Below are 23440 nucleotides of genomic sequence, written 5' to 3'. Positions count from 1 at the left end.
AATGAGATTTTCACTCTGCAGCGGAGTGTGCGCTGATATGAAACTTCCTGGCAGATTACAACTGTGTGCCTGACCGAGACTCGATCTCGGGACCTTTGCCTATCGCGGGCACACTCCGCTGCAGAGTGAAAATCTCATTCTGGAAACATCCCCCAGGCTGTGGCTAAACCATGTCTCCGCAACAACCTTTCTTCCAGGAGTGCTAGTTCTGCAACGTATGCAGGAGATCTGTGAGGTTTGGAAGGTAGGAGACGAGGTACCAGCGGAACTGAAGCTGTGAGGACTGGGAGTGAGTCGTGCTTGGGTAGCTCATACGGCAGAGCACTTGATCGCGGATGGCAAAGGTCCTGAGTTCGAGTCTCGGTCCGGCACACAGTTTTAATATGCCAGGAAGTTTCATTAACGGTCTTGTCACACATCCTTGGGCTACTCCATTACATCTGTCGATTTTTTTTTCGCTGCGACTGATGTGTTAAGCTCTGTCTGCAAGGAACTCCTGACTCCAGTAACAAATCCGCTTGGATACTAGTTTAAAACGTGTCTTTTCATCAAACAATAGTACCAAACTGTCGAATCGCATTTATGAACTCGAGGAACTAGGTATCAATCTAGGCGCCGATTTCTCTGGAGTTCTGGATCTCATGAATGATTAGCGCGAGCTGAGATACGGAAGATCTTTGTCTGCGGATCCATATTGATAATGGTGACGCAAGTACCCTTCACCAGACACATAAAGTGGCAAACGGTTGCAACCTGTAACCGCGTAAGTAACGAGCACCCTTTAGTGGCTCGCCATCACAAATTTTTATCTTAAATATCTTTGTGACTAATGCCCTTTCGGCATATTTATTATTTTATAAATTACATATAAGTACTGCCAGTCTTTCACGTTGATTCTGTACTTATACTCTGTATCATACGTTTTTAGTCATAATTCTGTGACCAAGTTATACATCATTCTTTGATTTAAATTCTGAGGAAGACACTCCTAGCAGAGTTGAAACGCGGTTAATTCGTTAAAAATAGTGACCGAGGGCTGTTTTCTTTCAATTGTCCTCCCTCGGGCATGGGTGTGTCTATAGATCGTAGCATAAGTTAGTTTAAGTAGTGTGCACGTCTAGGGAGCAATGACCTCGGCAGTTTGGTCCCATAGGAATTCACACACGTTTGACAATTGTTCTCGAGACTCTATTGTGGAAATTTAGAGAACCAGCATTTAAGACCGACTGCAGAACGGTCTACTACCCTCCTCCCCCCTTCCCCCCCCCCCCCCACCCACACTCTCCCGCATCGGCCCTGCCTCCAAAGTACATTTCTTCGCGAAAGCATTACAAAGAAGAGATGAGCGAAATTAAGTTTCTTACGCAGGATTATAGACAGCCGTTTCTTGCACCCTCTGTTTTCGAGTGTAACAGGAAAGGAAATAACTAGCAGTTGTACTTTGCGTAGCCATCTCTTGCTGAAAGAGTCAACTAACATATTCCAGATGTTGATACGCAGGCAATTTCAGATCCGTCAGCATTGTCAGTGCCTCTTTCCCGCTTCAATTCTGCCTTTCATACGTAGTTGGTGGTGGTTCCGAAGACTGGAAAGCGCACAAGATGGATGCGCGATACTAGAGGCTTCGTTAAGAAAAATTGTGGCTATGAAACTGTAGTATTTTGGAATGAAACCCCGTCTGCAGGTAGAGAGCCTAGCATTCTCGTTCCCCCACTCCTCTCTGCATTCAATTCTCGAAGGACACATACACTGACGGAAAAAAATTGCAACACCAAGAATGAGTTGTGCGAAATAAACGAAAGTTGGTAGCCGTTTTTCTACATCTGAAAGATGATGTCTATTCAAATTTTGCGCCAGTTGGAAAAGAGTGCCGACCGGGGTGGCCGAGCGGTTCTAGGCACTACAGTCTGGAACCGCGCGACTGCTACGGTCGCAGGTTCGAATCCTGCCTCGGGCATTGATGTGTGTGATGTCATTAGGTTAGTTAGGTTTAAGTAGTTGTAAGTTCTAGGGGACTGATGACCTCAGAAGTTAAGTCCCATAGTGCTCAGTGCCATTTGAACCATTTGAGATATTTCCAAGGAGACAGAGCATGTAGTTTCGGTGCTGGAATGAGATTTTCACTCTGCAGCGGAGTGTGTGCTGATATGAAACTTCCTGGCAGATTAAAACTGTGTGCAGGACCGAGACTCGAACCCGGGACCTTTGCCTTTTGCGGGCAAGTGCTCTACCAACTGAGCTACCCAAGCAAGACTCACGACCCGTCCTCACAGCTTTATTCTGCCAGACCTTCATCTCCTACCTTCCAAACTTCACAGAAATTCTCCTGCGAACCTGATATCAGCGCACACTCCGCTGCATAGTGAAACTTTCATCGTGGAAACATCCCTCAGGCTGTGGCTAAGCCATGCCGCCGCAGTATCCTTTCTCCTAGGAGTGATAGTTCTGCAAGGTTCGCAGGAGAGCTGTGAAGTTTGGAAGGTAGGAGACGAGATACTGGCAGAAGTAAAGCTGTGAGTACCGGGCGTGAGTCGTGCTTGCGTAGCTCAGATGGTCAGTCTGGTTTCCTCAGTCGTGCCTCGCGGATCCTGCCACGGTGCTTAGCGCGTTCACTGTTTTTTACTTTGTGTTAGCCTTTGCCAGTGCTTGCGCTTTCGAACTAGAATGGCTCATTCGTACCGACAATCTACTGTCAAGATCAGCTTTAAGGGGCTCCGGAACGCCCTATACTTGCAATGTTAAAATAACTCTTATAAATTACATCTTTCCTCACAAAGTATTTGAGGTAGGAAGTTGAACTTTTTACAGATTATTTATTGGAATATGAGCTACAACTAAACACAGGGATTTTACAAAAATTTAGTTCAGTTATTAAAGATGATTTTTTTTTTCAATTGTAGTGAAAATTCACAACATTTTCTTGCAATTTTTTATTTATATATTCAAAAATATACAGTTTTTTGGAAAAAGGCTGTGTTAAATTATGCAGAAGGTACTGTGTAACATTTACTGAAAGTTTGAAACAAATATGTTTGGAAAATCCTTAGAAAACATGTAATTAGTATGAGAAAATAAAAGTTTTGGGAATCGAGCGACAAAGATTGGATTAACTTTTTAGTGCATTCCAGGTCCATAGGATGGATTATCTTCATCCTCTGCAAACTCCTCCTCCAGCTTCCTCTTGTTCCTCCTCCTGTTTATTCTTGCTTGTATTTCTAGACTCTTTACAGCCCTGTCTGCAGCCCGAAGGCGTTCCTTGTCTAAAGCAAGCATCGCTCGTACCATGTTAGAACCTAACTTCATTCCCATATTTCTAAATACCTTGCACCTTACAATGTTGCCATCATTGAAACTCGCAACAGCGTCATACACACCAAAGTGAAGTGTTTCTATTCCAACAAATACAGTCTTGGGGATTCTCGACCATATAACACTATTTACACTTTCATTGGGGTTTTGAGTTTTTCCGTGAATACACTTTTTCAACAGTTCAGGTGCTGCTAAGTCTCTGAAAATAGGTTTTATCACCTCCATTATTACATGAGGCAGACTATGCTTATGAGTGTACACTTCACCAGTTAGCAATCCTTTGTTATATTTACACCAACTGTCTTCTTCTTTGGGACACAAGCTATGTTGGGGATTTTCATTGGTTGAAGAAGTATGAAAAAAAAAGAGCCCAAACAGCCTTCTCCATTTCGTCGACACTTTGTGTATTTTGCCTAATAGCCATTCCATAATAGTTCTGTATTTTGTCAATTACACTGTCAGTTAACCTTCCCTTCCCATCCAACCCTTTACCATCACTGAGTTTTTGTTTTTTGTACGAAGCTTTCAGTCGCCGAAGTCTTGTTCCCATTCGCTTCTGTACGTGTCCAATACACTCAAATTTCTGCACTACAACATCATCACCATAGGGCTTCAGTCCTTGAACATGTTTGAAACTTTTAGAATCACCGTCACCAAGGTAATTAACATATCGCACTTTATCACACGCCTCAGAACGCTGGAATATACTGGCAACACCAGCCACTTCCATTCCTCCACTACTGCCACTATAGTTAGATTTGCAATTACTTTCATGTGTACCTTTATATTTTTGTGGACATCTACAATACTTTGATATTACTGCTTCATCTAAAACTTTACCTGTATACATACTGGTGGCAGATACTACACCATGAAGAGATGTGTGTGCCCGTTTATGCCAGGTACCATCGAACGCTGCAGTCAAATCTCTGTTACCATTATTTTCCATTACTGCCTCTTCCACAGCGTTCTTCATAGATTCTATACAGACATCTTCTACTTTAGACCCTATTAATTTATTATAGGTCGTAAACTTGGTTGGGGGATTTGGAAGATTCATGATGCCACAGAAAATTGCACCAGCAGTAGCACCCTTACCAACTGAACGCAAGGAATAAACAAATCTAATGTTGTGTTCGTAGATTTTGCTACCATTTTCTTCAGTTGCAGTTACTGCAACACTGTTCCAAAAGGTGGTCATGTATGAACACTTATCACATTTCAGTTGTATTTCACTAGCAAGTCCTACGTGCTTTATTATGGAGAGTTCCAGACCAACTTCACTACAATGAATACATCTTACACAGCTTGAAAAAATTCCTTTGAGAACCGACGTATCAAATATTTCATTCACATCCGATTCGCCCATAAAACATTCATAGTTTTCACTCATTGAACCAAGCTTCTTCTGTGAAGTATTTCCTTTCCCACTTTGACTGCTATGGACAGGTGTACTTGAGAGATTAGGTTCACTCACTTGGTTATCGTCTTTATTGTTTACAGTAATAACACATACCTTTGGCTTTCCAACATTTCTCCTTTTCTTAAAAGCCTTCAGAGGATTTCTAATAACTTTACTTTTACTCATTATTACACTTCAACAAAACAGAGACTCAAGAAACAGAACTAATTACGAATATTTTCGAGATGACGACAGAGTAAATAAACATGAAACAATCGACAATCACACCAGCGATATATATTGAACCATCACAGGTTAGCCACAACACATACTTTATCTCATATCACTAAAATGTACCTGATGAACACGGACGTTAATAATAACACCATTTGACAGCAGTTTAACAGCGCCACAGTGGGTCACGCCCATGTAGAACACATTTCAAAAAAAATTTAAAAATAGTTGTAGTCTTCGGAATTGAATAAATTATATATCTATTAAAAGGTAATAGTCTGCAGATTCAGAAAACGCAGAAAAGTAAAAATTGAACTTTTCATGATTTTGAGCCTTTCCGGAGCCCCTTAATAATGAATTTGCCCGACCGAAGGCATTTGAAACAGAACGCTTTATACGTGAAGAAATTAAAATTGAACCACACGATAAGATTGGCATCCACTTTTCTATCACAATAAATGTGATCTACGTCAAACTGATCAACGACACGGTGTGTCACAAGATTGTATGCGACCTTAAAGATGGACTTAAATTTAAACATTCAGACGGGCATGTCGGAATGGCAGCTATCGATCATGAAGGGCTTGGACTGAGAACTGTAAGAGTATTTGAGCTACCATTTGAGGTTCCTGCTGAGATCGTGATTAACGCACTACAACCCTACCGACGGGCATGTAGTCACATAGCAGAAAAGTGGACCGCGTTTACCACGTACCCGGTACTTAGTGGTGTGCAACAAATACGGATCGAGCTATCATAACATGTGCAGTCTTATCTCACAATTGGAGGCTGCCGAGCGATAGTCATTTACGACGGTCAGCCGGAAATTTGCTCAGTTTGTGGTCAAGAAGGCCACGTGCGCTCAGCGTGTCTCCAACGAAGAATTGCACAGTTACCGACAGGTGAATCTGTAGCAACACCTGTGGTGCCGTATTTCTCCCTCTCACATGTGCAAATGCGTTCCGGAAGGACGCCCCACCGAACCATAACAGCGCCTAACAGCTAGACAGGCCAGTCGAAAAGCCGACGACGACGGATGGCGATACGGGTTTGCTGATGGCGGCGACGCACGCCACCGAGCAGCACCGACCAATACCGGATGAGTAGATGGCCATCGACAGTCGAATAGTGCCAACGGCTGCGTTCGTGTCCGACTGCAGTGGTGACAGAGACACTCACCCACATTCGGATACGGAAACGCACACGCGTAAGCAACGGTCTCCAAAACGGTGCAAGAAACGACGTCTAACCCAGTCGGACGACTCCTTAATACGTATGCGGGACGGCGATCAAGAAACGACCGACGAAGACGGCCACCTTGCAGAGCCATGGGAAACGCAATTCAGAGTGTGACGTCTTCTCCTCCCTGTTTGGAGCCACGCAGAGTGGCCGCGCGGTAAGAGGTGACACGTCACGGATTGAGAGGCCCCTCCCGCGGGAGGTTTGAGTCCTCCCTCAGGCATGGGTGTGTGTGTTCTTCTTAGCATAAGTTAGTTTAAGTAGTGTGTAAGTCTAGGGACCGATGACCTCAGCAGCTGGGTCCCTTAGGAATTCACAAACATTTGAACAATTTTTCCCTGCGTGGATATATACAATTAAGTGACTGGATGCTTCTCCAGCAGGATTTGAGAAGAGGTAGAGCGGATGCGCTCATGGAGACTTTTGATTGGTACGAAACATGTGAGGATCCGATTTTGGAGTTTACGAGGTTTTGATGGAAGGGGGCGAGCGATGAAATGCTTCTTATGATTCAGACTCTGGTCTGGAGGGGAGATTCTGGTTTTTTACTCTTGATATGAGTGGGTTGCACTTGGTACAGGCTTCCTGAATGTGACTTTGCACTGGCATTAGTCCTGACCGGGCAGAAAACTCACTGAACCGAGAACAATCTTACTCGGTCTGCTGTCTTGGCATTTGGTCTACTTGTGTACGGTCCATGGTATGACTGGAAAGTGGGAGTGTCACACGCTGGAATCTGTCGAGATTTCAGGGCTCCATTAGAGAGTAATTGCGGTCCTTCTGACGGATCTACTACCAACGACTCTGCATATTTCGTGCCCACGATAACGAATTGCAAGCGCCGCACATCTATACTCTGCAGGCGTTTGCACCACGACCGTCTCCTGAGACGGAGCTACGCATCGAGAAAAGGGTACAGTATTGTTGTTCCAGTTTGCTATGACAAACAGAATAACAGTCTCGCCAGTTGTTCCCAGCTGCACCAATGTAGTATAATCTATTTAGCGTTATCAGTGTTTTGAGGCAAGGTAAACAGGTTACACAGACAGACCTTAGCCTTTGCCAACGAAATGCCATCCCGTTGAGTGCTAATTATTTGTTGCTTCTACTTGTTTTGCCAACAGTTTGTGATTTTTGATTCATCTCGCTGAACATAAGATGCACGTCCTATTTTGTGATTAATTAACTCTTACCGTGTTTATAAAAGATTAATCCTACATTTCTATATCAATCAACCATCAGTAATTAGCTACAATACTGATGGGGCCATTTCATTAAATTTTCTCAGAGTTCAGGTCTTTTTTTTAAGATTCTAATGAAAGTGATAACCTCCAATGCAGGTTAGCAATAATAACCACTGTCAGAGCGCAGAATCAATTTAGCAGACGCCTGGCCACGTAGGCAAGTGGGAGGCTTACAAGTTAAAGCGATTGCTGTCAGGGTGTCAACTTACAGTCGCCTGTAATCTTTCAAATCGAACCGCAAGATCAGATTAGTCTTGCAACATACCTATGAGTGTAGCGTGGTACCCATTTGTGTCACGATTAACCGGACCACCCCAATTAATATTCATTTAAATTAGGCGTTTTCCATTGCGTGGCAGTATACTTGTCTTCTGTTAGTTTGCATGGACATTTCGGGTGGTTCCCCATTCTCTTGGACACCAGAATTTGCTTTTGTGCATCGTAGGGGTATGCTCTGACCACAAGTGACACCCCACAGTACGTAAATGTCTCGACACACGAGGTGTGTGACAAAAGTAATGACATTGCCTTTTTTTCTATACCAAAGATTTTATTTTATTTCTTCCAAACAATAATCGCAGAGTTGGTAGCAGCGCTGAAAGGCTCAACTGGTAGGGCCTTTAACATGTCGGTCACATTGTTTTGAATGTTCTCCAGAGTCCCATTATGAGGTACTTTTAAGACTTTTTAAATTTCTGGAAAATAAAAGTCAGAAGGACTCAGATCAGGTGGATGGGGGTCTTAGGAGCAATAGGAATGCCTTTTAAGGTAAAAAAAACTCCTTAATGGAAGTGGCGGTTTGACATGGTGCATTGTCATGATGCAGCATTCACTTGTTTCCAAATTCCGGTTTCACTCGATTCACATTCTTCCTGTGCCTTTCACAGACATCTTTGTAAAACACTTAGTTGACACTTTTTTCTTTAAAGACAGTACCGCCATTAGACTGTTGTTTATTTACGGTGTTACATTTACATTTACACAATCGTGATTTCGGCTTCAAAGTGCCATTATCAAGTGTTTTAAGTGTTATAAATTGCCTAAGATGGCATACTGTTGCATTAAAATACACTATTAGACACACCTTCTAAAGGTCGATATTTCTGGCAGAGCCTACTGCTTTGTTTCATTACTGGGCACACCATCTTCAGATATCGACTCTTAGACAATGTGTCTAATAGTGTATTTTAATGCAACAGTATGCCATCTTAGGCAATTTAAACACTTAAAACACTTGATAATGGCACTTTGAAGCCGATTGTGTAAGTGTAAATGTAACACCATAAATAAACAACAGTCTAATGGCGGTACTAACTTTAAAGAAATATATTATGACTGTGGCCCCCAATTATGGAAACATTATTACTTGGTTGACAGTTCGTTCTGCAGGAACAATCTCACACGAGCACGCACACGGCTTTTAAAGTTGAAGGTCTCCCTGAGCGAGATTCATCTTCAACGTGATCTCGGCCTTACAAAAATGATTTGTGCCAGCGAAAAACTTGTGCTCTTGATAAGGAACGTTCCCCCTTGGCTGTTTCTACAATTTAGGACGTAACACTCGTGGATTCTCCAATGTTGTTGATGTGGTCTTCAGTCCTGAGTCTGGTTTGATGCAGCTCTCCATGCTACTTCAACCTGTGCAAGCTTCTTCATCTCCCAGTACTTACTGCAACCTACATCCTTTGAATCTGTTTGGTGTATTCATCTCTTGGTCTCCCTCTACGATTTTTACACTCCACGCTGCCCTCAAATGCTAAATTCGTGATCCCTTGATGCCTCAACATGTTCTACCAACCGGCCCCTTCTTCTTGTCAAGTTGTGCCACAAAGTCCTCTTCTCCCCAATTCTATTCAATACTTCCTCATTAGTTATGTGATCTACCCATCTAATCTTCAGCATTCTTCTGTAACACCACATTTCGAAATCTTCTATTCTCTTCTTGTCCAAACTGTTTATCGTCCATATTTCACTTCCATACATGACTACACTCCATACAAATACTTTCAGAAATGACTTCCGGACACTTAAATCTATACTCGACGTTAACAAATTTCTCTTCTTCAGAAACACTTTCCTTGCCATTGCCAGTCTACATTTAAATCCTCTCTACTTCGACCATCATCAGTTATTTTGCTACCCAAATAACAAAATTCCTTTACTGCTTTAAGTGTCTCATTTCCCAATCTAATTCCCTCAGCATCACCCGACTTAATTTGACTACATTCCATTATCCTCTTTTTGCTTTTGTTGATGTTCATCTTATATCCTCCTTTCAAGACACTGTCCAATCCGTTCAACTGCTCTTCCAAGTCCTTTGCTGTCTCTGACACAATTACAATCTCATCGGCGAACCTCAAAGGTTTTATTTCTCCTCCGTGGATTTTAACTCCTAATCCGAATTTTTCTTTTGTTTCCTTTACTGCTTGCTCAATATACAGATTGAATAACATCGGCGATAGGCTACAACCCTGTCTCACTCCATTCCCAACCACTGCTTTCCTTTCATGCCCCTCGACTCTTATAACTGCCATCTGGTTTCTGTACAAATTGTAAATAGCCTTTCGCTCCCGGTTTTTTACCCCTGCCACCTTTATATTCTCCAAGTTTAACATAAAACTTGATTGCTTAACTTCGTTCTAAATTTCGCTGTTCCATTTTCGTAACACACAACAAAAACACACCTTCACTGATGGCACTGTCAAAAATCACGTGATGGGTGTACGGAACTTAAACTCGGAGTCAGCCTCTGGAAACAATGAACACACCGGCCTACACAAGTAGAACAACACAGCGTTGCCAGATCGCTCCAGTGTTGTCAGTGGCATTACTTTCCTCACACACATCATAGTGTTACCAATGTACAATGTTATCGTATGTGGAGGTGAAAGTCGTAAGTGTTAACTGAAAGTTTTCGCAGCGGGTTGTGGTGTCACAAGGCTTAGGCCTGTCCCATCCCACATTAAATCGACCAAGACTTATACGAACAATTGTAAGAACAGTTATTATTATTATGTTCTTTAAGTTTGTTTCTGGTTTTCAGTAATACTGTGGGAAGAAAGTTTATTTATGTTGCAGATAACGTGGAAGTCGTTGCCCAACGATCACCACGAAAGTTCGACGTAGCGGCAAGTGGGTAAGGAATAAAACGAATGCTGCAAACTACCGCGAGCCGTGGAAGAGCCTGGGCTGCGAGGGCGTCGAGCTTCCTAGGTCGTTGTTGAACAACGTCAAGGGAAGAGATATTCTGTTTTCTCTTTGTAAACAGATCGATCGAGTCTTGAAAGGTTCATGTAGAACGTGTGGGCGGGTGACACATTACGTGGGACCCAATGTCTGTAATACTTCCACGGTTATTAAAAAGTTGTTAAACGGCAAAACCAATAGTTCATCATTTATATAGATAACAAGTAGTAAAGATATAGGAAAGGGAGAGTTGCGGCGTCAGAACGAAAAGTGATACATCGCTCAGCAACGAAGAAGGACGTAAACAGAGGGCGTTACGTAGTGAAAACAAATCAACTGATAAAGTAGTAAGTCTGTAATTAAGCATGAAGCGACGTAACCCTGCAGGCTGTAGCAGTCGCCGCTGACAGCTGTTCCGCGGGGTGCCGGACTCGCCATTCAGGAGGTCGCGCACGGCCCAACAGGTGCCCCGGGGTGGCCGGTGATCAATATGGGCCGCACCTGCACACCAACAGGTCCGGCCGGCGCGCTCCCCTCGCGGCCTCAGCTTCTGCCGCTGCTGCTATCTGGGGCAGCCGCCCCGCGGGGGCGGATCAATACGGGCGGCCCGCTGCCCCGGCTGCCTGACGCCGTATCGAGCAGCCGCCGACGCCGCCGACGCTCCGCGACAGCTGAAACGCGCGACTGCCCGACGCGCCGCCGTCCCTGGCACACACTCCTTCGGCCACTACCTGTAGTCCATACCCGTTCGGCAACCATTTCAAAAAGGTGCGTCAAGAAATTTCGGTAGCATTTAAATTCCCTCTCCCAAAAGCGGGAGATGAAATTTCTTCAGGGTTATTGAGATACTTGACAGAGCCAGCCGTGACTAAGCTGTTCCAGTCACCAGGTAGATCTTGCAAAGAATAAAACCGCAACCAGATATTGTTGATAATGTTACACTACTAGCCATTAAAATTGCTACACCACGAAGATGACGTGCTACAGACGCGAAATTTAACCGACAGAAAGAAGATGCTGTTATATGAAAATGATTAGCTTCCCAGAGCATTCACACAAGGTTGGCGCCGATGGCGACACCTACAACGTGCTGACACGAGGAAAGTTTCCAACCGATTTCTGATACACAAACAGCAGTTGACCGGCGTTGCCTGGTGAAACGTTGTTGTGACGCCTCGTGTAAGGAGGAGAAATGCGTACCATCACGTTTCCGACTTTGGTAAAGGTAAGGATTGTAGCCTATCGCGATTGCGGTTGATCGTATCGCGACATTGCTGCTCGCGTTGGTCGAGATCCAATGACTGTCAGCAAAATAGGGAATCGGTGGATTCAGGAGGGTAATACGGAATGCCGTGCTGGATCCAAACGGCCTCGTATCTATAGCAGTCGAGATGACAGGCATCTTATCCGCTTGGCTGTAACGGATCGTGCAGCCACGTCTCGATCCCTGAGTCAACAGATGGGGACGTTTGCAAGACAACAACCATCTGCACGAACAGTTGGACGACGTTTGCAGCAGCATGGACTATCAGCTCGGAGACCATGGCTGCGGTTACCCTTGACGCTGCTTCACAAACAGGAGCGCCTGCGATAGTGCACTCAACGACGAACCTGGGTGCACGAATGGCAAAACGTCATTTTTTCGGATGAATCCAGGTTCTGTGTACAGCATCATGATGGTCGCATCCGCGTTCGGCGACATCGCGGTGAACGCCATTGGAAGCGTGTATTCGTCATCACCATACTGGCGAATCACCCGGCGTCATGGTATAGGGTGCCATTGGTTACACGTCTCTGTCACCTCTTTTTCGCATTGACGGCACTTTGAACAGCGGACGTTACACTTCAGATGTGTTGCGACCCGTGGCTCTACCCTCCATTCGATCCCTGCGGAACCCTACATTTCAGCAGGATAATGCACTAGCCGGCCGAAGTGGCCGTGCGGTTAAAGGCGCAGCAGTCTGGAACTGCAAGACCGCTACGGTCGCAGGTTCGAATCCTGCCTCGGGCATGGATGTTTGTGATGTCCTTAGGTTAGTTAGGTTTAACTAGTTCTAAGTTCTAGGGGACTAATGACCTCAGCAGTTGCGTCCCATAGTGCTCAGAGCCATTTGAACCATTTTTGATCATGCACGGCTGCATGTTGCAGGTCCTGTACGGATCTTTCTGGATACAGAAAATGTTTGACTGCTGCCCTGGAATTCTCCAGATCTCTCATCAATTGAAAACGTCTGGTCAATGGTGGCCGAGCAACTGGCTAGTCACAATACGCCAGTCACTACTCTCGATGAACTGTGGTATCGTGTTGAAGCTGCATGGGCAGCTGTACCTGTACACGCCATCCAAGCTCTGTCTGAGTCAATGCCCAGGCATATCAACGCCGTTATTACGGCCAGAGGTGGTTGTTCTGGTTACTGATTTCTCAGGATCTATGCACCCTGACTGCGTGAAAACGTAATCACGTGTCAGTTCTAGTATAATATATTTGTCCAATGAATAAACGATTGTCATTTGCAATTCCTCTTGGTGTAGCAATTTTAATGGCCAGTAGTGTATTTATACTAGTAAAAACAAATGTTCCCTATTGCTTTATCATCAATACTGGAGATAATAGGCAACAAAAATTATTTTCTACATGTAAAAGAAGAGAAGCAATAAAGAAGATAAACTCATTTCCGTTTCATAAACACTAACAAAAGAACAAAAAACAAAACTTTACAAAAGAACCCACTGCAAACATTACAGTTTCTCCTCGTTATCTTGCATAGCACATCGTTTATAAACCAGTCGGTCTCCCGTGTGGTTGGAGACAACTCTGGATGCGCTTTGGCATATCCCTTGCCAAACTTTCCAGATTAGCGTGTGGGATATGGCCCATCCCTCCAAAGCGGTTTCTATCATGCCCTGTAAGGTCTCTGACGGGACAGCACTATTGCAGACAGCTCGTCTGGGCATGGTCCACACACTCTCAATGCAGTTGAGATCTGGGGAACATGGAGGCCATTCCATCCGACTGATTCTGTGCTGCACAAGGAAATTGTTCGTTAGATTGTGACGATAGCGGCGTGTGTTATCGTCCATCAGCGTGAATCCAGTTCCAACACTCCTATGATTATCCAATGGAGCCACAGTGCGTGCAATGTTGTCCTTGCTATACATCACGCCTGTGATCCTACCACGTCCTGGCACAAGCTGTGTCCTGCGGCCATGCTTGATTCCACCCCAAATCATGACTGAGCGGCGATGTACGATTCAGTCAGCGTGTAAACATTTTCCTCATTGCCTCCACACACTAATATCAGTATTGTCAGTGTGGACACTGTCGCGAGTCTCGTCAGAAAAAAAACCTTGTGCCCCACTACTACCCAGTCCACAAAGAGTGGTTTCGCACCACTGCTACACGAGACCCTCTCCGAACCCGATTTAGAGGAGGTGCCTTGAGGTCTTGTGGCGCACAATCCCTGCTCATGGATCCTGTTTCGTATCGTTTGTAGTGACACTCGCGCTTCTGTAGCTGTTTGGAACTGCCGCCTTAGACGTGTAGCATTGTGCTGAGGGTTTCTGCTTGCCGTTATACGCAAATATCGGTCATGCACACCTGTTGTTTTTCTTCGGTGGTCACATCTGTGACGATCCTCAGAAGATCCTGTCGCTAGAAATTTGTTCCAGGCTCTCGAGACATCACTTTGACTCAAGATATTCGATTCGATGTCCACTTGTATCATTCCCTGAGCCATTAGACTGACTATACGGAGCTTCTCATAGTGCTTTATTGTTGTCGGAACCATCGTGAAGCAACACAACTCTCGTAATGACAGACAGCACAAGTACTGCGAAGTTCACAGCTAACGCTGCTGTCATAGACCGCCCGTATTGCCTCGTTACCGTAGAAACATGGAGTGTTTGCGCTACAAAAAACGTTCAAATGGCTCTGAGCACTATGGGACTTAACATCTGAGGTCATCAGTCCCCTAGTTTTAGAACTACTTAAACGTAACTAACCTAAGGACATCACACACATCCATGAACGAGGCAGGATTCGAACCTGCGACCATAGCAGCAGCGCGGTTCCGGACTGACGCGCCTAGAACCGCTCGTCCACATTGGCCGGCGTTTGCGCTACAATTGCATTACAACGAACAAGTGTATCGATATGGTAACGTACTTCTGAATTTTTTTGGTTTGTAAATATGCACATAGAGTAGAGCGCGACACGCACTATGTGCAGATTTATATACCAAAAAGGTACTTCACATAGTTTTTAGTTTTTCGTGAATACAAGCAGTCAACAGAGCAATATAGTGGCTCGTGCATTTCCACGGCACAACCGCCCCAAGGAAGGATTACCACAGTGGGCTTAAAAACAGCTAACAACTAATATAAACACAGGCAAATCAAAGTTAAGTGTTTACAGCCGTCACAGGATCTGCCGGTCGCTTCGAAATCTGTGTGCTATTTGTATAAATAAATAGTGTTGGTACCAATTGCTGGTTGTTGTTCTCTTTTTTGCAAGGGATGTATTTTAAACAGCCGCCTGAAGAACCTGTTGGTTCGAAACGGTTGTAAATGTAGATACTGTCGTCGAAATAAATGTTGCATATTAATGAAACTTTAATACTAAACGTAATTCAGAAGTACGTTACCATATCAATACACTTGTTCGTTTGTAATGTAGCTGTAGCGCAAACAGTCCATGTTTCTACCGTAACGAGGCAGTATGGCAACCGCATTACCTGTGAACTTTGCAGTGCTTGTGCTTCCAGTGCGCTTCGTTACAGGATCATTTAGTAATCGCGAAAGCGTTACGGAGATGATTGATGAACTCCAGTGGAAGATTCTGCAGGAGAGACACTCAGTAGCTCGGTACGCTTTTTTGTTGAAGTTTGGAGAACATACCTTCACCGAGGAGTCAAGCAGTATGTTGCTCCCTCCTACGTATATCTCGCGAAGAGACCATGAGGATAAAATCAGAGAGATTAGAGCCCACACAGAGGCATACCGACAATCGTTGTACGAACAATACGAGACTGGAACACAAGGGAGAACCGATAGAGGTACTCAAGGTACCCTCCGCCACACACCGTCAGATGACTTGTGGAGTATGGATGTAGATGTAGATGTTAGACACACTGGACCTACACCGAGAGTTACGGTCTGGTGTGTGATTTAGTATGACAGGAAGAGCCCTCTCGTGGTTATCCCACGACCGCATGTTGCAGCTCCTGTACGAGGCTTTCTGGATACAGAAATGTTCGACTGCTGCCCTGGCCAGCACATTCTCCAGATCTTGCACCAACTGAAGAAGTCCGGTCAATGGTGGCCGAGCAACTGGCTCGTCACAATACGCCAGTCACTACTCTTGACGAACTGTGGTATCGTGTTGAAGCTGCATGGGCAGCTGTACCTGTACACGCCATCTAAGCTCTGTTTGACTCAATGCCCAGGCGTATCAAAGCCGTTATTATGGCCAGACGTGGTTGTTCTGGGTACTGATTTCTCAGGATCTATGCACCCAAATTGCGTGAAAGTGTAATCACGTGTCAGTTCTAGTATAATATATTTGCCCAATTAATACGCGATTATCATTTGCATTTCTTCTTGGTGTAGCAATTTTAATGGCCAGTAGTGTATTTACGCTAGTCAAAATAAATGTTTCCAATTGCTTTATCATCAATACTGGAGCCTACCCCCTAACAAATTTTCCAGATAAGCGTGGGGGATATTGACCCAGTCCTCCAAAGCGGCTTCTATGATGCCCTGTAAGGATTTCTACGTCAGTCTGATGACTTGACCTGCTGCGTTATCATTCATAAAAAGCACTCCAGGGAGTGTTTTTCAGCCGTATAACTGTCGTCCATATACCTTTGTTGTAACTCGACATGCTCTACGTTGTATCAAAATGTTGCCTTGCCCTGCTCGATCACCAGATCTGTCTCTAATCGAATACGTATGGGACAGCATCGGACGACAATTCCAGCGTCATCCACAAACAGCTGTACCGTCGCTGTATTGAGCGACCACGGGCAATAGCCATGGAAAGCCCCGTCCCACAAACTGACATACGATACCTGTAAAGCGCAATGCATGCACGTCTGGATGTTTGCTTCAACATTCTGGTGGTTACATCGGTTTTTAATGTACCAACATTTCTCATTTTCAGTGGCTTATATCGCGTTCACGATAACCTGTGATCTTGCAATCTTAATCACTCAAATATGTTACCTAGACAAATGTATTGGCAAAATTTCATTTCCCCACATTTATTACTTCTTATCATTTTCTGCTCCTGCGATATTTTTCCGTCAGTGTTTATATCCCGGCTCATATACGACCTGACAGGTAGGATGAGCAAAAATTTGCGAATGTTTGTTGATGATACTGTAGTGTACGGTGCAGTGACGTATTTAAGTGACTGTAGGAAGATACAGGATAACTGAGACAGAATTTTTATTTGGCGTGATGGACGGCAGGTTTCCGACAATGTGGGGAAAAAATGCAAAATACAGAGGGTGAGTAGGAAAAACAATTCTATTATGTCGAATACAGTATTAGCGATGTGCTGCTTGACACAGTGAAGTCAAGTAAGTGTGTAGACGTAACATTGAAAAATGACGTGAAGTTGAGTTTACTAGGATAATTTGTAGGAAAGTGTAGCTCATTGTAAAGGATACCATATACACGACGCTTGTGCGACACATTCTTGAGTACTATTATTGTTTGGGAGCGCCCCTTCCCCTTCGAAGTACGAAGTCGAATTAAAGGAAGTCGTCGAAGAAATCGAGAGACATACTGATAGGTTTGTTACTAGTAGATTGTTCAACATGTAAATATTACATAAGTATTCCTACAACAGAACCTATGTGACCGTTTCATTTCATATCCTTAGAAATTGTTACATGCAGATATTTTCGTGCGTAGACTGATTCCAATTCGAATTCACTGATTTACGGAATTCCCGCTTTCTATGAAATGCACAATCCTACATTTCTGTACGTTGAAATTAAGTTGTCAGTTTTGCTCCATACTGAAATCTTATCAAAATCTTCTTCTTCGTAGCCTTCTCCCGCTTCTATACGGGGTCAACATTGTTCCACGTGTTGTGGCAATGTTTGTGACTGTGGACAGCCGGACGCGCTTCCTGACGCCACCCCCCACCCCACCCTGTGGGGGAGAACCTGCGTGTCCCATTTGTACGCGTATAGAGTAAATCTCATAGTGAAATGTGAGAACGTTTTCTAAATGTTTGTGTTGTGTGTATCTGAGGCGGACGCGTGTACCATCCCTGTATTTGCCTTGTTAGATTATGGGAAACTGGGAAAACCACATCCGGGCTCGTCTTCCCGGCCGGCCGGGGTGGCCGAGCGGTTCTAGGCACTACGGTCGCAGGTTCGAATCCTGCTTCCGGTATGGATGTGTGTGATGTCCTTAGGTTAGTTAGGTTTAAGTAGTTCTAAGTTCTAGGGGACTGATGACCTTGGAAGTTAAGTCCCATAGTGCTCAGAACCATTTTTTTTTTCGTCTTCCCGAATGCCTGAAGCGAGGCGTTAAAGTGCTCTATTATCCGGACGGATGCAATGAAAACTTATGAAGATGAGACTGAATATTTTAGCAACTTTCTTCCAACCTGTACTTCTTATATATAACTGCATCATCTGCATGAAGTCTGCTACTGATGTTCTCTGCAAGGTCATTAACGCCAGGTTCTCATTCAAAATTGTCGAAAACTCTATTTTTCTTTTATTGCATTTTTTGAAAGGTATATATGTCTAGAAAGTTGGGAAGAAAGCTTTTTGAATCCGTTAGCTTCAAAAGTTTCTACAGCCCATTGTTCGAAGCAGTGTCACAGCCGCCACGGTATGCTCACAGTCGAAACGCTCGGCTCAGGTAGAAAACTTGCCGTGTCTTGACGCACGTTCAAAAATGATTTATATTGCAGTATGCATGCAAACAAATTCACCGACAAAGCTGACGAAAAACGTGTGCAGGACTTGTAACGCATATCTCCGTCTCAGCCACATTGGCATTTCTCGCCAAGAAGAACGAGGGAATTGGTCTCCAACAACAATTCGAGTTTGACGAAGAGTTGATATACGGTCTTGGAAATTCAGACCTAATGTAAGTAATAAAAACACTTTTGTCGGTCAAATTTTGGTCAAAGTTGGTCACAACATAATTTTTGGTCCGCCATGTTGCATTAGCCGTTTTGAGTTTTCAAAAAATGATTTCAGATATGTGTTCAACGACATAAAAAATATCTAATAACATGTAGTTTTCATGCAATTGAACTAATAATACATGTAAAGCTTTCCCTATACTTTCAACAAGTTTCTCCAGAAACGATTTTTCAAAACTGCGTGCAGCATAAAATAATAATAGATTAAATTAATTAATTCCTACTTTTGACCCCCGAAAAGTAAACTCTTTTCTTCGGAGTTTATACTTACCATATATGAAATTTGTTAATATTAACTATTTTTGGAAAAGCCATGAAGAGTGGAACAAACCACCAAAAATCGAACTTGAAATTAGAGTTAACGCCACATCGTCAAATTTAACGTTATTTCATAGTGGTTAGGTACAAGCTCCCATAAATTTAATGTAGCTTCGGCTGATGTTATCCATTTATAATTTCAGATAACTCGTGAGATGCTACACTTGCATATTTTAAACTCGCAGGCCCTTGATCAAACCATAACCACACGCACAATTTTGTTTTTTCTTTTTACTTTTTTTTATTGAAAATCTAAAACAAAAGTTCAAAGTACGATAATCTTCAAACATATCCTTCGTATACCTTTTCATTGTTTCAAAAAAATTTCCAAACTTTGCCTAGTTTTTCCTCATTTGAATGACAACCAGGCCTTAATGTACAACATGAACAGCGAGGATACCACACACTCTCTGGAGCACACCTGAAGTAACTTTGATACCTGTCGATGACTCTCTGTCCAAGATAACATGCTGCGTCCTCCTTACCAAGAAATTCTCAAAAGGTCAAAATGTTCAAATGTGTATGAATTCCTAAGGGACCGAACATGCTTAGGTCATGGGTCCCTAGACTTACACACTACTTAAACTAACTCAAACTAACATATGCTAAGAACAACACACACACCCATGCCCGAAGGAGGACTCGAACCTCCGGCGGGAGGGACCGCGCAGTCCGTGACATGACGCCTCAAACCGCGCGGCCAATAAATCCTCAATCCAGCCACAACTTTCGCCCGATACGCAGTACTATCGTACTTGAGCTGTTCCCTCATTACTGGTAGTTGCACACCTGCAGCACTGAGCCACCACCCGCTCAGCTCTGGAACCCCCCCCCCCCCACCTCCACCCCCCACCACCGCCACGCCCACGCTCCACTGACCTGCTCCTGGCGGCCAGCACCGCCTTGACGGCGCACACTGGCTCCCGCGTGTCGCCCACCAGGAACGTGACGTCGCACAGCTCCGGCATCGACGCCAGGAACTTCATGTCCTCGGCCAGGCCCGACTTGTTCTCGAACGTGCTCAGGTCCGGCTCGTCGCTGAGCGCCGCCGCCTCCGCCATAGCGCTGCTGCTCGCCTCGGGCATCGAGCCCCCGCTGCAACAGGCAGGACAAGCATACCTAGAGACACCAACCACTGTAGGCGCTGGGGAGCCTCGAGTAGCCACCGATGCTTAGAGATACCAGGGAAGGACGACTCGGCCCAACACCTCACTGTGTCATCGAAGACGTAGGGATGAATTTTCAACGGGGAACTCTAAGACGGTAGATGTTTTTACCTATCCCTTCACAAGTGAGTGACGCGAAACCATGGCATCATTGACTTTTTGTCATTGTATTTATTTGCCCTCTAGCTGCCCAGCTACTTACCGAATTAAACTGTTATTTAATACACTCAAGTTCCGTAAAAACAGAACTCCTCGATCGACTAGAGATGTTGCTGTTGTTGTGGTCTTCAGTCCTGAGACTGGTGTGATGAATGCTACTCTATCCCGTGCAAGCTGCTTCATCTCCCAGTACTTGCTGCAACCTACATCCTTCTGAATCTGCTTTGTGTATTCATCTCTTGGTCTCCCTATACGATTTTTACCCTCCACGCTGCCCTCCAATGCTAAATTTGTGATCCCTTGATGCCTCAGGACATGTCCTACCAACCGGTCCCTTCTTCCTGTCAAGTTGTGCCACAAACTCCTCTTCTCCCCGATTCTATTCAATACCTCCTCATTAGTTATGTGATCTACCCATCTAATCTTCAGCATTCTTCTGTAGCACCACATTTCGAAATCTTCTATTCTCTTCTTGTCAAAACTATTTATCGTCCATCTTTCACTTCCATACATGGCTAAACTCCATACAAACACTTTCAGAAACGACTTCCTGACACTTAAATCTATACTCGATGTTAACAAATTTCTCTTCTTCAGAAACGCTTTCCTTCCCATTGCCAGTCTACATTTTATATCCTCTCTACTTCGACCATCATCAGTTATTTTACTCCCTAAATAGCAAAACTCCTTTACTACTTTAAGTGTCTCATTTCCTAATCTAATTCCCTCAGCATCACCAGATTTAATTCGACTACATTCCATTATCCTAGTTTTGCTTTTGTTGATGTTCACTTTATATCCTCCTTTCAAGACACTGTCCATCCCGTTCAACTGCTCTTCCAAGTCCTTTGCTGTCTCTGACAGAATTACAGTGTCGTCGGCGAACCTCAATGTTTTTATTTCTTCTCCATGGATTTTAATACCTACTCCGAACTTTTCTTTTGTTTCCTTTACTGCTTGCTCAATATACAGATTGAATAACATCGGGGAGAGGCTACAACCCTGTCTCACTCCCTTCCCAACCGCTGCTTCCCTTTCGAGCCCCTCGACTCTTATAACTGCCATCTGGTTTCTGTACAAATTGTAAATAGCCTTTCGCTCCCTGTATTTTACCCTCGCCACCTTTAGAATTTGAGAGAGTATTCCAGTCAACATTGTCAAGCGACTAGAGATAGGACGTTCATATTCACACGACATGTATATTACTACACTCCTGGAAATGGAAAAAAGAACACATTGACACCGGTGTGTCAGACCCACCATACTTGCTCCGGACACTGCGAGAGGGCTGTACAAGCAATGATCACACGCACGGCACAGCGGACACACCAGGAACCGCGGTGTTGGCCGTCGAATGGCGCTAGCTGCGCAGCATTTGTGCACCGCCGCCGTCAGTGTCAGCCAGTTTGCCGTGGCATACGGAGCTCCATCGCAGTCTATAACACTGGTAGCATGCCGCGACAGCGTGGACGTGAACCGTATGTGCAGTTGACGGACTTTGAGCGAGGGCGTATAGTGGGCATGCGGGAGGCCGGGTGGACGTACCGCCGAATTGCTCAACACGTGGGGAGTGAGGTCTCCACAGTACATCGATGTTGTCGCCAGTGGTCGGCGGAAGGTGCACGTGCCCGTCGACCTGGGACCGGACCGCAGCGACGCACGGATGCACGCCAAGACCGTAGGATCCTACGCAGTGCCGTAGGGGACCGCACCGCCACTTCCCAGCAAATTAGGGACACTGTTGCTCCTGGGGTATCGGCGAGGACCATTCGCAACCGTCTCCATGAAGCTGGGCTACGGTCCCGCACACCGTTAGGCCGTCTTCCGCTCACGCCCCAACATCGTGCAGCCCGCCTCCAGTGGTGTCGCAACAGGCGTGAATGGAGGGACGAATGGAGACGTGTCGTCTTCAGCGATGAGAGTCGCTTCTGCCTTGGTGCCAATGATGGTCGTATGAGTGTTTGGCGCCGTGCAGGTGAGCGCCACAATCAGGACTGCATACGACCGAGGCACACAGGGCCAACATCCGGCATCATGGTGTGGGGAGCGATCTCCTACACTGGCCGTACACCACTGGTGATCGTCGAGGGGACACTGAATAGTGCACGGTACATCCATACCGTCATCGAACCCATCGTTCTACCATTCCTAGACCGGCAAGGGAACTTGCTGTTCCAACAGGACAATGCACGTCCGCATGTATCCCGTGCCACCCAACGTGCTCTAGAAGGTGTAAGTCAACTACCCTGGCCAGCAAGATCTCCGGATCTGTCCCCCATTGAGCATGTTTGGGACTGGATGAAGCGTCGTCTCACGCGGTCTGCACGTCCAGCACGAACGCTGGTCCAACTGAGGCGCCAGGTGGAAATGGCATGGCAAGCCGTTCCACAGGACTACATCCAGCATCTCTACGATCGTCTCCATGGGAGAATAGCAGCCTGCATTGCTGCGAAAAGTGGATATACACTGTATTAGTGCCGACATTGTGCATGCTCTGTTGCCTGTGTCTATGTGCCTGTGGTTCTGTCAGTGTGATCATGTGATGTATCTGACCCCAGGAATGTGTCAATAAAGATTCCCCTCCTGGGACAATGAATTCACGGTGTTCTTATTTCAATTTCCAGGAGTGTATGTGCACAAGTGATTATCATTTCAGCCACCTCGGTTCAGGATGTGTCCTGTTGCCAGGCAGACACAGGGTCATGCCACGGGCTCTGATAACTAGTTCCACGCGTGATGGCATCGACGCGTTTAAGGTGCGAATGGCGTCCTTTGGTATAGCCATCCATGCTGGTTCCAAAATTCATCTGTTGTGTTTGGCATTGGGTAACAGCAGTGCACCCATCTTTTCACCATATCCCACACATTTTCGATTGGCGACAAGTGTGGTGATCTAGTGGGGCAGAGCAAAGGCTGTCATCCTGTGGCAACAACAAGGCACGTGTTCGTGCAGCAACATGTGGCCGTGCAGTGTCTTGCTGAAAAATGGCATCTGGGGTATTCCACAGAA

The 23440-nt window shown here is 45.0% G+C and overlaps 1 protein-coding gene across 1 annotated transcript in view; it reads right to left on the bottom strand.

Annotated features, from left to right (window-relative positions):
* The window catches only part of LOC124607330 (serine-enriched protein), a 132119-nt gene extending 111929 nt beyond the window's left edge, over window positions 1-20190 (bottom strand). The window contains exon 1 of the mRNA XM_047139630.1: window positions 19985-20190. Coding sequence (XP_046995586.1) covers window positions 19985-20190 — 206 coding nt within the window. The remainder of the gene's footprint in view (window positions 1-19984) is intronic.
* Window positions 20191-23440: the final 3250 nt, after the last annotated feature.

This window comes from Schistocerca americana, chromosome 3, assembly GCF_021461395.2.
Source record: "Schistocerca americana isolate TAMUIC-IGC-003095 chromosome 3, iqSchAmer2.1, whole genome shotgun sequence".
In the NCBI taxonomy this organism is placed as follows: Eukaryota; Metazoa; Arthropoda; class Insecta; order Orthoptera; family Acrididae; genus Schistocerca; species Schistocerca americana.
The sequence above is the reverse complement of the archived record's forward strand: the minus strand, read 5'-3'. Positions and strand labels throughout refer to the sequence as shown.